Genomic DNA, 13,944 nt, shown 5'->3' with positions numbered 1-13,944 from the left:
CAAGAGTGCTGCTTAGGGCATCACTCGAGGTGAGACCACCTGTTTGCCAGGTACGCAGTGCGAGGTTTGTTTGCGCGCGGTCCGCGAGGCCGCTACCCTGGAGGACGTTTGCGACGTCTTCAGCCATGTTCTCGGCCAAGGCGCCCGAGGTGAAGAGGGGCGGGTCGAAGCTGTTTGAGTCGGCGGATCATGCGGTCGCCGACATCAAGAGCGGGTCGACAATTCTCAGCTCTGGTTTCGGCCTTTGTGGTGTTGCCGGTACGTCTCATTCACCTCATCGTTGCAAGCTCTATTCTGCCTGCCTTTGCCCTTCCCGAGGCTTGTGCTCATTCTTTGCGTTTAGAAACACTCATCACTGCCCTCCACCGCCGCGGCCCCGAATCCCTGCACTCCCTCACGGCCGTCTCCAACAATGCCGGCCAGGAAGGCAAGGGCGGCCTTTCGGTTCTCACCAAGGCGGGCCAAGTTAGCAGGCTGATTCTGTCCTTCCTCGGCAACAACAAGGCTTTGGAGAAGAAATATTTGACGGGTGAAATCGGCATCGAGCTGTGCCCGCAAGGCACCCTCGCCGAGAGGATACGCGCGGGCGGCGCCGGTATCCCCGCCTTCTACACCCCAACGGGCGCTCACTCCCTGCTGCAGACGGGCGACATTCCTGTGCGGCTCGATGCCTCGGGCAAAGTACTCGAGCGAGGCAACGCTCGCGAGAGCCGAGAGTTTGGCGGCAAGACCTATCTCATGGAGAAGGCGCTCACGGGCGATGTGGCTATCCTGCGCGCCTGGAAGGTCGACGAGGCCGGCAACTGCGTCTTCCGGTACACGACCAAGGCCTTCGGTCCCATCATGGCCAAAGCCGCCACCCTGACCATCGTCGAGGCCGAGAACATTGTGCCTGCTGGCGCCATTGATCCCAACGACGTCGATCTCCCCGGCATCTATGTCGATCGCATTGTGCCGGCGACGGCCGAGAAGAATATTGAGATCCTCAAGACACAAGAGTCCCTCGCATCGCCCCCCGGTTCGCCATCCTCAACCTCCTCCTCAGCGAGCGCTGCCCAGACGCGCCGTGACCGCATCGCTAAGCGCGCGGCGAAAGAGCTCAAGGAGGGCTTTTATGTCAATCTTGGCGTCGGTTTGCCAACGCTGGCGCCATCTTTCCTTCCCAAGGGCGCCAATGTCTGGCTGCAGTCGGAGAACGGTATCCTTGGCATGGGCCCTTACCCTGCTACGGCAGCCGACGCCGACGCCGATATCGTCAACGCTGGCAAGGAGACTGTCACGCTCGTTCCCGGTGCCGCAACGTTCGACAGCGCCGAGTCCTTCGGCATGATCCGCGGCGGGCATGTCGATGTGTCGATCCTCGGCGCACTGCAGGTCAGCGCCTCGGGCGACCTGGCCAACTACATGATTCCAGGCAAGGTCATGAAGGGCATGGGTGGTGCGATGGATCTGGTCTCCAATCCTGAAGGCACCAAGATTGTCGTCGCCACCGAGCACGTGGCCAAGGATGGAAGCGCCAAGGTGGTTCAGAGCTGCAGCTTGCCGCTGACGGGTGCTAACGTTGTGAGCACCATCATCACAGACCTTGTGAGTACTTCCTGGCGATGCTTCTTTCTTTGAAATTTTACTAACGGTCTGCAGTGCGTGTTTGAAGTGGACCGGGAGGCCGGCAAATTGACGTTGACGGAGATTGCGCCGGGCGTTGAGCTTGAAGAGGTTCAGGCCAAGACTGACGCACAGTTCACCGTGGCCAAGGATCTGAAGGTTATGGAGTAAGGTAGAAGGAATATCTCTGTGTAGCATCGGCAGGTGTTGGTTGGCTGGATCTTGGCTTTTTTTCTCTGGCGCAAATATATTCCAAATCTCTTCGTTCATGTTGTGAAGCTTTCAAGTGACGCAGACAACGCCTGTCCCTTGTGTCGGTCGCAGTGAAGTGTCTGCTTCAGACTGTGCTCTATCCCGAGAATCTTTTGGAAGAATCCACAGAGTAAGAGTAAACCGTTGGGTTAACTTCTTTACAAATTCTAATTGCTACAATTCGACGATGCAGATGAGTCAAGCTGTCTCAACGAAAACACTGACCATATCAAGACGGCTCGCTGTTGGTAGCGGAACCTGAATGAAGTAGAATCATGCCTCAAATCATGAATCCGTGAACATGAATTATTAAGCGTTGAAATACATCTACAGCTTCGCTCTCGCTGCAAAGTTCCCCCCACCTAGCGCCTCCGAAATGGAATCCACGCTCTTCAACAACCACTCGCTACCCTCATCTCCAGCCAACCACTCGGCACCCTCCACCTCTTCCTCGCCCGCCGCCTTGTAGCTGCCGTCCTCGATCGCCTTTCGCAGGCCGAAAACATGGCTCAGCACCTGTGGACCGACACCCGTCTGCGCCCTGAGGCACGCAATAGCGATAACGCTCGTCAGCACGCGCCCCGTTGCGGCGAGGTTGCCCCTCTTCTCAGCTGCCGGCTCAGACAGCAACGGTCCGTAGTGGCTGTTGAGAATATGTACTGGTAGATCCGGGTGAGAGGTCGCCAGCTTCGTAACCAGCTTGTCTTCGAAGGGCGCGTATACGCTGTTCCAGAGGGCACGCCCACGGGGCCCTGTTGTCTCGTCGGGCGCGCGGCTCGGCTGCGTCTCGAGGCGCGACTTCACTTCGGCGGGAAGTGCGGCGTGAAAGGCGTTGAGGCAGTTAATGGATCGGGGGATGCCGTTGAAGGAGATACACTTCAGACCGACTTCGCGGATGAGCTCGGCAGTTCGCACGGCTGCGTCGCTGCTGCTGCTGCTGCTGTCATGAGCCGAGGAGGCTGTCGCCACCTCGTGGAGCACAGGCAGCGCATTGGGGGCATTAAGGGTGAATGTTGCAGCGGTCGAAAGCACGACCCAGGGCTTGAGGCCGACGTTTCGCCTCACGGCGTCGCTGGCGATGGCGCTGTAGACTTCGCGGATTCTTGCTGGAGCTGCGGTCGGATCGCCTCGCGCAAAAGGCGCGTTGATGAGAGCCTTGAGGCCAGGGGCGAGCTTCGACATGGTGGGGTCTTGTTTCTTCTGTTGACGCTGTTGCTTTAGACGTGTGTCAATATTCGCAGCTTGATTTGCAGGATGATCGGGGTCCATTGAGTCGAGAAATCAATTCGATGATGGCACTTTTGTTTGTTGGCGATCAATGCTGCCGTCCTGCCGAAGGTCGGATGGCAAAACAGCTACCGAGGGTCGGGCCCCAAATGTGAACTCCGGCAGTCTTTGGGGAACCTGAATGTCCCACGGCTGTGGAATCACCCCCAATCTTGACTGCGGGGGCCCGGACTGTACATTTGCTGTCCGACGGGCAGCTCGGCGCAGAGTGTGTATACTGAAGGTCAAGAGTTTGTCGGCCACGCATCAACCTCCGAGAAGTGTCTGAATTAATACGTGCATGAGGGGTCGGATATGGGGTATGATGTGGAGGCCCTGGGAAAGGCCTGGTGCATGTAAGATAACTAAAGCATGATCGGACGATATCGATCACGTCGAGTGCTGCATCTTCGCCTATTCTGCACTTACGTCGCTGCTCGGCGAACAACACAACAATTCAAGAATTTGTGACTTCTGTGATCTGAATATAGATCCCACCATATCGCTGTGTTCGGCTCTTTATCTTGATACCTCTTTCTTCATTCCTGCTATGTCGTCTTCAACCAAGCAAAAGGAGCCATTTTGGCTCGGGTGAGTTTCCCCCGCCCCCGAGGTTTGAATTATCTCAAGCTGATGATTATTCCAGCGGTGCTGCCGCTTCCATGGCCGTTTGCTTCAGTGAGTTTCCTACTCACCACCATCTCAAAGCATTGGCTGACAAAATCAGCCCACCCACTGGACCAGACCAAATAGTGAGGTCCAACCAGCCATGCCAGAGAACCGTGTTTGGCCAGCTAATACGTCTAGTCGTATGCAAGTCCTCAAGTCAAGAGACTCCATGTTCCGTGCCATGTACCGATTTGCAGCGCGAGACGGTAAGTGCTGCGCTTTCTCCTGATACATGGTCGAATGGATGATTGACATCTGAAGGCATTCCATCCCTTTGGTCTGGTCTCTCAGCGTCTATCGTGCGACAGTCGATGTATTCCACAGCAAGATTTGGCCTGTATAACAACCTTGCCGGCCGGGCACAAAGGTGGACGGGACAGCAAAAGCTGTCGACGGCCTGGACGATCGCCTGCGCTGGCGCTGCCGGCGGCCTGGCCGGTCTCGTTGGAAACCCGGCAGAAGTAGTCCTCGTCCGGATGTGCGCAGACGGCGCAAAGGCGCCTGCCGAACGTTTCGCATACGCAAACGCCTTAGCGGGGTTCTATCGCATAGGAAGAGACGAGGGGCTGGCGACATTTGCGCGTGGCATGTCTGCGAATGTTGTGCGAAGCATTCTGATGAGTGAGTTCGAGGCAAACACCACTACTGCGAGCTAATGGCTAACCATTGTAGATGTTGGACAGATCGCAACGTTTGTTCCATCGTACGCAAGCTCAAGGCTGGACGTCCGCTGATATTTGTCCAGATATTCCACGGCGAAGCACCACCTCCTGGCGAGTGGCGGCCTCAAGGATGATATTCGAACACATACTCTCGCCTCATTCTTGGCAGGCACTGTCGCCACCACAATCTGCGCACCCGCCGACGTGCTCAAGAGCAGGATCCAGAGTGCGTCCGCTGCTGGATCAGGTGGCAACGTCAGTAAAATCTCTTCTACCACATATTCCGGCCAAGCTGACCGATGATCCCTGTAGTCTGTTATCCAGATCATCCGCACAAGCTTGAGGGAGGAGGGTCCTCGCTTCCTCATGAAAGGCTGGACACCTGCTTGGCTGCGGCTCACGTAAGCCTCTCCGAACAACAGTTTGATATGGCCATATACTGACAGCTGTAGGCCAAACACTATTCTGACGTTCGTATTCATGGAACAGCTGAGGATACTGACACAGTGGAATTTTGTTCCTGCAGGCGGTACCACTATGAAGATTTGAGTGTTTCCACACATAGCCTGTAGTAGTCATTCATTCGCGACCCCTATTTAGTAATTGAAACCCGGCAGATTTGGCCAGTTGAGCCCTTCAAAATTGTCCATGTCTTCCCATGAGAGGTTGGCACCTGCTGGGTCGAACGGAATTGTGCGGCTGATTGAGGATCTCAATGATCTGCTCATCAGACATGGTCGAGAACTGCAAGGTCTCCGGCCACAACTGTGACTGTGTTGGCGGTTGTGGATAGCCCGGCTGTGCTTCCGCTGTTCCGAGGGCCGCCAGACTCTGGTCATTGCTTGCTGGGATAGCGGTGAAGCCGAACTGGGCAGCCCCCAGTGTCTCGGCGGCGGGTTGGAAGTGCGCCACCGAGTGCTCTTCAGCCGCAGTAGCAGCCTTTTTGGTGAGGCCTCGCAGGTATTTGCCGTAGAGTGTGGATAACCCATTGCGGTGTTTCGTTTTGTTGCCGACGCGCTCGAGGACGCACGCTGTCTGCTCGATGAGATTTCGGACACTTGGGGCCAGGTTGGAGCTTCCACTGGCGTATGCGCTCAGCGTGAGAGCGAAGCATGCTGCAAATGCAATCATGATACACGTGTTGTTCGGCATCGACTGAAGCCTAGCTTCGCCCTGGATGGCTACCCGTAGAACCGTCAATGCCGATGACATGCCAGCCGTGCGGAAGAACTGGCGTACTTCAATGGGAGCTGTCGGGTGATTGATGACGCCGCTGTAGATGGATAAACGTGTATGAGTGACAAGAATTTCAACATAAGGTGGCAGTTTTCGCTCCGGTCCAGATCCAATAGATAAACCCCAGTCTGTATTCCATTGATCAAAGAAGCGTTCGATCGCGCCTTGAATCGATTGGGCGATGAGAGATCCATCCGAGAATGTGTTTTGTGATCCATCGCACATTGCCCGGACTGTCGCGAAGATGCTGTCCAAGTCACGACGCAGAACAGCCATGGAAACCAGATGTCCATCGGCAGGATCAGCAATATCTGACCTGTGCCAGTTGTCACAGTCCCGCAAAGACCGCGTAATGGGAACCGTGAAGCTTCGTCCGCGAGCTAAAGACATGCCACGTTCAAGCACAAACAATGCAATCCAGCATCGTTCTCGCCGTCGAAGTAACCGTCTGCCCATGGTTGACGCTGGGTCAATGTTGCCGAGTCCGTCAATAGCCATGGCGGTACGGGGATCAACGCAGTCACCGCGAGCGACCGCTGCTGCGGAACCGAGCATGTCCGTTGAAACGAGCAGCTTATGTACGGAGAGGTCTATCGCGATGGTCATTGCCATGGAAACATACCAGCACGTCTCGTCGTCCGTGCTATGCTGGCCTGGGAACATCCATGGGACATTCACCATGAATGCAAGCACGATTTCGACCGATTTGTGTCCTTTGATGACGACTCTGTGCGCCAGGCTCTTGGCATGAGTAGATAGTCGCTTCGACAGCGCAGCATCTTGTGGTCTGAAGAGCGCTGAGGAAGCCATGATTGATGTGGTCAGAAACGCAGACCGGGCCCTTGTGAATGATACTGTGTTGATGACAGGATCAAGTCCCCATCGGGTGTGGGCAAGGTTCTTGTGGAAACTAGGAACTTCCTGTTAGCAAGAAGACAATGGTCTCCGTCAATTTCCGCACTCACTACGCAAATAGATCTTCAGCTTCCGCCTCTGTTACGAGACCCATGCTGATGGGATCGATTTCATCGCCAACGTCGAGGTTGACACGCACAGACGTGAAAAATGACTGTATTTCAGTATCCTCGTCGGGTTGTTCAGGCTGGAGCTTCTTCCGGCCGCTCTTAGTGACCTGCCCAGGCGAAGGACCGCCAGGAGTCGGAGACAGCTGGAGGTTGGATGCCCGAGCGAGCAGCTGGAGAGGGTTTTCGGCATCATCAATCGTCAGACTGCCTTCTCTATGCTGTGCGACGTACGCATTGCTATCAGGGGTGTCCTCCGTCTCATCATCTTCATCCGTCGAAAGATCATCACCGCCATCCACAGTTTCACGACGTTGCAATCTCGTCGTACTGAAGCTCACGGATGGATGATCCTTCGTTTCAACGAGCAGATTTTGAAGGTCGAACAGAGCCCTGCTGTCCTCATCGTTCTGCTCGCCTGACTTGACGCGCTTCAGAGCCTGTTCTACCTGAAAGAGGGCTTTCTCCAAGCCTTTGCGCTTGCTGTCTATTGTTAGCAATCGTCTCTGAGGGGGGCATAGTGCAGGCAGTCACACTTCTTAATGCCCTTTTGCCGCCCAGCATGGAAAGTGGGACGAATACATTCAGCATTGAGCTGCACACATCTCTTGCATTTGGCTTGATCCTTGGACCAATCGCATTTTATCTTGCTTTTGCGACAGACCAAACAGGCAGCCTGCTTCGGCCGTTGAGCGTCCTCCATGACGCAAAGTGTTTCGGCGAAGATGACCAAGGGCGGGGTCAATGATTGGGCATGCGACGTGGAATGTAGTTGAGGACTGGGTCACTATCGGATACGTTGCTGGAAAGATGCTTCCGCCACATTGAGTGCAGTAATGGAGATGTTGCCTGCACGCCTCGCCGGTCCTGAGGCTCTCGCGAGGCCACACGCAGATTGACTCGTTCGAGTGAAGAGCGCCGTCGAGATTGTAACCCGTAGAATGAGGTCGGTTGGTGATCCATGGCCCAGCGAGGGAAGGTTAACCCCCATGGTCGTATCCAATGAACAAGCGGCCATCTACTTAGTCAGCAAAGAAGTGAGTGTCAGAGCGTTCAGTCGGTGAGTCGTCGGTGAAACAAGTTGGATTGAACAATACCTACTCGACGAGTCAGGACCATTTGTCTACCTGCCAGTACAAGTACCTACATGTAGGTCCAGGCTCAGCCCTAGCAATCTTCAACGGCGTGATAGTGAGTGGCCGCTGGGAACGATGTGACCTTCGCTGTGCTCCGAGAAGATCATCTCGCCGGATCAGCATTGCCAGCATCGCCAGCTTGGTGGGATTCCTCATCGGAATGGGAGCCGATCGTCTGGAGACTCATTCAAGCTGTTCTCAAAACACCCTGGAACCAATGGCCCCGTTTCCCATCAGTGAGCCATGCATTCGCCGAACCGATGATCACACAACGCAGGCATCACATCTACGATACTGCCCTACAACGCACGAGCAGGGCCGAATCGACAGTCTAGCTTTGCCGGACTGGACTCACAGACACGCAGGCACGCGCTACCCCGCTCTCCGGGGCGCGCCCGTCACGCCAGTATCAAGATGGGAAATGAATCAACAAAGTTCGGCGCGTCTCGTCTGCAAGAACCCCGCGTCTCATCACACCACCAATGCAAGTTGACGCGTTCCAGTCCTTCCTAGCGCTCATTGCGACGTTCTCAGATCCGAAGTTGCTTGTTGAGGGCTAGATCAAAGCTCTGTTGAGACCCTTAAGAGATTGTGCGTACCATGTACGTAGGTCCCACGAGCCTGGCGCCAAAAGGGCCTCCTCCCGGGCCGCAGACGGTGGGCGCCGCTGGCGGACTAGTCTCGCTTCTCCTCTCCTTTGTCCCGTCATCGGGAGCTCATTGTCCTTCTCCAAGGTTGTGGGACTCATGCGAACACAATCGAGATCTGATCCTCAACGTCTCCCCTCATCCGAAATTTTCTTTGCTTCCTAGCTGAGCCAGCCTGTCTTCAGCTCCTCTTCTGGGACCTAGCTGCTACAGCATCGGGCTCCGGCGGGCGGAGACGTCTAGATGGTAGCGAGATGACTCGGAGCCACATCACATGGAGGGGAGGTGTCCTTATCCACCGCCCCATGGTATCATCGCCGGCTACACAGATGGCAGTCTGGAAGCTTTAAACGGTCAACCTCGTTTGGCCTGTTGCGTGTTTTTCCAAGTACCGCCGGCAGCAGAAGGTGCAATTTCGGACTGTAACTTACAATTGGCACATGAGATGTGCCAGAGCCGTCCACGATGTAGGCATGACCCCAAAACAGCCCTGTAATCACAGCCCTGCACGCTGGTCAGGCCTGTCGAGTCAGACACGTTTGGCAGACGCATCGTGGGATTGTCTATGTATCCTGAGTTCATTACCTTTGTCGTGACTCCGCACGAGGGTTGCATCACGATCGCAAACTTTTCTTTCAATGATCATCGCCGGCACCAAGCGATCCCAGCGCGTCCAACTCAGAATCTGACATGCGTTCGCTCCGCCCGTTAATCCCGCCTCATGATGGACGGGCAATGGCAAGGTTAGCCCCGCAAAGTCCTGTAGTCCCAGGCGAAGAATCTGGCAAGTCTGGCCAGCCTCCATGTCCCAGCCATTGAGAACTTGACTTCAGATGAACGAGCCCCGCTGTCCGCCGGGTTAATCAAGATGTGACGCCTGCTTTGCACCGATCGAAGACTCCGCAAATGAAGATGAAGTCATCGTCATGCTCGTCGCCACTTCATCTGTGCACCTGCGGACCGTTTGTTTCTTGCTTGACCTGGGGTTGCTGCTCGGCTGAGGGTAGCGCGTAGCCCGTTAACATCGTGAAGAAAGGGACATGGAGAGCCGTTGCAAATTTGTGATTGAGCTCAGGCCATGCTTCATCTTCTTCACCATCTTCGGTGGCTGATTTGGCTCCAGGTGAGACACGCCGTCGCCTCGTGGCCCCCTTGTTGGCAGCTGGAATGCTGCGGTGACAGCCGCTGGACAGGCCTCGGCGGATTGACAGTTCGATCCTCGGAACAATAGGTGCTGACAGCCAAAGTCCGCTGTCTGGACAGGAAGTGGAACTGTTCATCATCATGTCGGTAAGCAGTAGCTTTCGGGTTGCCCGTCAAAGATGCCCTGCATCTTGAGCCAGAAAGTACCAGATTTTATTGCAGCCTCGTTCAAAAAATGATGCCTGCTCCAACCTAGGTCTGCATCGTGGCAAGGCCGCTACTTCGATTCTACCACCCACGTGTCGCCAAAAGGGTACCCAGCCGCCAGTCTTTACATGCTGCCTATTTGTATGCGGATTCAGTTCATGATGTTGGCAGGGGACTCATTCAGAGGTCTAAAACGATGTGTCGCAGCCCCAGTCACAAAGGTTCAACGGATCGCCGAATGATCGAAAGGAAATCATACTGCTCATGTGAAATCACACCCTCCATTTCGGAGCAGCAAAAAATTTCAAGGATGACGCGGGAGCCCCTGAGGAGAAGAGGCAAAGCGTCAGGTACAGGGTCCTGATTGGTCGCGGAACAACGTAGCTGAGCCGCCGCTCAGGGGTTGAGGGTGTGGAAATAAGTACATGTAGGCACTACTCTGTCGTAGATTAACGCTTGGCGGACTCTGCGTCTGATTGTGTTTTGTGGGTGAAGCGTTGGTGGCCTGTGGGTATCCGCAGCCCCTGAGGCGTTGGAACTTATTAGCAGTGCCAGCCTGTGAATTTGCTAATTCAACCTGAAAAGCGCGTCAAAGGCACTATGGCTTGCGATTGAGTGGTGCAGCCAGGGGCACATATCAAGTTGGAGGCGAAGCGACCTGTGTCAACATCAAATGGGCCTGTGTCAGCAAGCTGCGCACCATTGTCATTGTCATTTTGAGGGCCAGCAGCTCGGTTCCGTGGGTCCCGCAACGCTGAGGCCATCACGGCCCGTCAGTCTGGCGCCCAGGCCACCTTGTCGATGTTCTTGGTCTTCGCCTTCGGCTACAAGCTACCGCCATGGTGTCATGGCTATGGATGCCGCGACACGTCTTGCTCTGCGTGAACCCCATAACTAAAAAGGAGTCGATGACGCCTGTCTCGTCTCATCTCAACGGCTCAAGGGACGATAGCCAAAAGCAAAGTGAGGAGCGATATGGACGAGACTTGACTCACCACTGAGTCTAGTCCGCCGACCGCCGTCTCATCAACCATGCCGCTCGAGTCAGGCCCTTCAAAGTGAAGCCCTTAAAATGAGATCGAGCGGGGAAGCTGTCGCCGTATATCAATTGTGCGGCTCATTCGTCAACGACCAAGCTGGGTGGCGATCCAATTGAACATTGATTTGAGCAAACGATGCCGCCTGTCGAGGATGCCAAGTGACACTATCGCACTATCTAGTGCTCTGCGCTCACTATACATGTATCGCAGTCATTGCTACACCCCAGTGCAACCATGTGAAAGGCCCCCAGCGCTTGCCTGATGGCCCTCAGTAGAAAGGTTGGCGTGCCGAGGGGATCGCCGTGAGCCAAGCATATTGCAGCGGGCATCCGACGGGGAGGAGTAATCCGACGAAGTACCAGAGAAGCTGAACTCAATGTGGCGAATCTGGCGTCGATTCTGGAGCCTGCTCATTCATGATGCTGCAACATGCTGCTGCGGCAAGAATGGTTGGTTGCAATGCAAAGTGAGTCGTGAGATGGAAAACAAGGAAAACCGCCGCATTTTGGATCTAGAGGCTCAATAACGGCATCCTCGTGCAAAAAGGGGGCACATATTCTTTTTTATCGAGCTCTGCTTGAAGCCAATCAACCGTCTTGCGGTGAGCTCAACCAGGTTACTCGTGTCTCGACATGTCTTGCTTGCTCATGTGCCCTGATCCAGATGATCGATCAGACAGACAAGGCAATAGAGCGTGTGACAAGGATGACGGACGGCTGCTTACACTCCGTCTTGCGTAGGACAAGTTCATCTCAATGTGTTCAATCGTAAATGAGGGCTTTTCGTTTGCCGGCGCAGCCGTGGAATGCTGAGGGCGCCTGGTGCTCTGTGTCCCTGGTAGGTAGACAACAACGGGGAAAATGACGGTCCTCGGCTCAGTGCCTTGCCTGCGAATAATGATCATCCAGAAATGAATGTTCCTCAAGGCGGAAGTCACGATGCAAGAAAGACAGCACCAGCTCGCCGCTGTTGGTATCCATTTCTAGGTATCTACCTACCTAAGGGAGGTAGGTGCCTTGGTCAGGCAACCGCCTTCCCAGGTAGATGTGCCTCCCAGTTGAACACTGCCGTCCACCGGCGGCAGGTGCTGGCTAGGGTCATGCACCTCTGCCGAAGGAAGGAGACCCACCCAGGTGCCTGCCTTGACACCATAATCTCAGACTGACCATGGTGCCACCTACCTTAGGGCCTCAGGTCCCTCATTCCATGTCTACCTTGCCTACAAGCAGGTACCTATCTAAGGTAGATAATTTACCTAAGGTAGGTACCTACCTACCGTGGTCAGGTGACACCAGTCATCAGTCAGCTCGTTGATGCTGGATTGGTTTGTCTTGATGGCTGAGCGAGAGATGACGGTATGGTGTGTTCGAGAATGTCGGTGTTCTACTCTCCCCGCAAACCTCACTGAAGCTTGCGGCACGCGTTCCATTCATGAACTTCTGAGCCTTGACCTTTTTCACCCTCACAGCTTACTAACCCCATTCTGCTGGCACGCCCCAGAAAGCCGGAAACCTGCCCACGCTAGACAACCCGCCTACAATCACCCAATTGTGGTAGGCATGCGAGTGCGACCCCACACAACCTTACATTCCGCGGCGCTTGCCCCTGTCGCGTTCCAGGAACCACCCCTGAACGCCTTTCTCAACGCTGAACACGCCCCCAGGGTCAGGCCCCTGGATACCCCCTGACGCCAATGAACAAGGTACCGTCAAGTACTGCCAAGCTGGAGGGGAGCCCCTGGGAAGCGCACGTTGGAGTTGGAGGTGGGATACCCTCCCTTGCTGTTTTGCCCCGGCGTTTCTTTTCTTCTGCTTCGTCGCTCGGAGTCCCAATTTCTTCTGGTTCCGCCGCCTGGACCTCTTGTTGTCCGCCCTCGCTCACAGTCTGTGCCCCGTCGACCCATCTCTCATCCTGTCAGGTCAAACGTCTTCAGCTTCAGACTTTCGTTCATTCTTTTTCTCTTCGAGCATTCTCCTTCTCCCACTTCAGCAGACCGAGTCGTTGCTTGTCCGCTATTTGCGCCTTTGACGTTGCGAGTCAAACGACGACGGACCCCCGAACACGACCATAGCCAGGCACAAGGCTGCTCCCCTCTTTTCGAACCGATCGGCTTTGGCGTTTGCATCTCGCCTTGCATCTGCTCCACCAACGCCCCCCTGCTGCCAAACGAACAACCTGCCGACGCGCCTCAACGCCCATAACCACGACGACATCTGCCTTCGACTGTCCGCAGCCCCTTCGTTGATACGAGAAGCCCACTCCTCGACCTTGTCATACGTCGCTCTCGCCTTCTCGCTACTTACAGCGACCCACGCCCATTTCCAGTCGTCTTTGCACTTGCTTCCCAATTACAGCGTACTGCTACCAGCTGACCAGACGGCAACAATCGAGTTTCCTGTACCGCACCACAAACCGAGCCCTCGTTCACAGGAGTCGACCACGAGTTCTTTCTCACGCGCATCCATCTTGGTTTCGGCAAGCAGCAGTAGTCTTCTCGTCACCCATGCTCGTGCACCCTCCAGCGATTAGACGAAGGGAAGCTTGGACAATCAGTACAACGGTCGAAACATTGACAATCGACTGATCTCTTCGTGCTGAAACGCTCCTCACACGGGCCAGTCATCAGCCTTTCGCAGCCAGGTACGTTCCCAGCGATTATCTCCGCAATCTGGCGCAGCGGTCTTAAGGAAGGCCAATCCCTCTATTGCCCCTTGTGCCATGGCTTGTCGTCGATCGGACAGCGCAACCAGCAACTGCTGCTACCTGTGCTCACTCCGCAGCATTGCACTCTCTGCGAGTCTTCTTGACATGGGATCCTCGCCACAAACCATTTACTGACTCTCTGGTTCAGCTCCATTGTTCGAGACGGCCTCCGTCGAATCACCCGCTGGTCGCCACAAATCTGCTGTGACATCCAGCCGTCCATTCTCACTTTCTGTATGGAACCCTTTTGAAAACAACGCTCACCACATTTTCTCCTCTACGACTTTTGACCCCATCATCGAGGTGGTCACGACGTCCATGCACAACACCATTTGAATCTAAAGCACCGACAACAC

The 13,944-nt window shown here is 55.1% G+C and overlaps 4 protein-coding genes across 4 annotated transcripts; 2 read left to right on the top strand and 2 right to left on the bottom strand.

Annotated features, from left to right (window-relative positions):
* Positions 1-125: 125 nt before the first annotated feature.
* On the top strand, positions 126-1,776 carry VDAG_09082 (succinyl-CoA:3-ketoacid-coenzyme A transferase subunit B; the record flags this gene model as incomplete). Its single annotated transcript, XM_009655384.1, has 3 exons — positions 126-258; positions 344-1,587; positions 1,642-1,776. 3 exons carry the CDS (start codon positions 126-128, stop codon positions 1,774-1,776), a joined length of 1,512 nt encoding a protein of 503 aa, XP_009653679.1.
* A 408-nt stretch (positions 1,777-2,184) lies between these two features.
* VDAG_09081 (uncharacterized protein) lies at positions 2,185-3,039 on the bottom strand (the record flags this gene model as incomplete). Its single annotated transcript, XM_009655383.1, has 1 exon — positions 2,185-3,039. One exon carries the CDS (start codon positions 3,037-3,039, stop codon positions 2,185-2,187), a length of 855 nt encoding a protein of 284 aa, XP_009653678.1.
* A 634-nt stretch (positions 3,040-3,673) lies between these two features.
* VDAG_09080 (mitochondrial dicarboxylate transporter) lies at positions 3,674-5,003 on the top strand (the record flags this gene model as incomplete). Its single annotated transcript, XM_009655382.1, has 9 exons — positions 3,674-3,714; positions 3,770-3,801; positions 3,851-3,875; positions 3,931-3,998; positions 4,054-4,413; positions 4,465-4,495; positions 4,538-4,709; positions 4,767-4,855; positions 4,907-5,003. The coding sequence occupies 9 exons, from the start codon at positions 3,674-3,676 to the stop codon at positions 5,001-5,003; spliced, it is 915 nt and encodes a 304-aa protein (XP_009653677.1).
* Positions 5,004-5,090: 87 nt separating this feature from the next.
* Positions 5,091-7,415, bottom strand: VDAG_09079 (uncharacterized protein; the record flags this gene model as incomplete). The annotated part of the gene is made up of 4 exons (XM_009655381.1): positions 5,091-6,600; positions 6,656-7,195; positions 7,249-7,307; positions 7,377-7,415. 4 exons carry the CDS (start codon positions 7,413-7,415, stop codon positions 5,091-5,093), a joined length of 2,148 nt encoding a protein of 715 aa, XP_009653676.1.
* Positions 7,416-13,944: the final 6,529 nt, after the last annotated feature.

Source organism: Verticillium dahliae, genomic scaffold, assembly GCF_000150675.1.
Source record: "Verticillium dahliae VdLs.17 supercont1.23 genomic scaffold, whole genome shotgun sequence".
Classification (NCBI taxonomy): domain Eukaryota; kingdom Fungi; phylum Ascomycota; class Sordariomycetes; order Glomerellales; family Plectosphaerellaceae; genus Verticillium; species Verticillium dahliae.
This window is presented reverse-complemented; position numbering and strand designations above follow the sequence as displayed.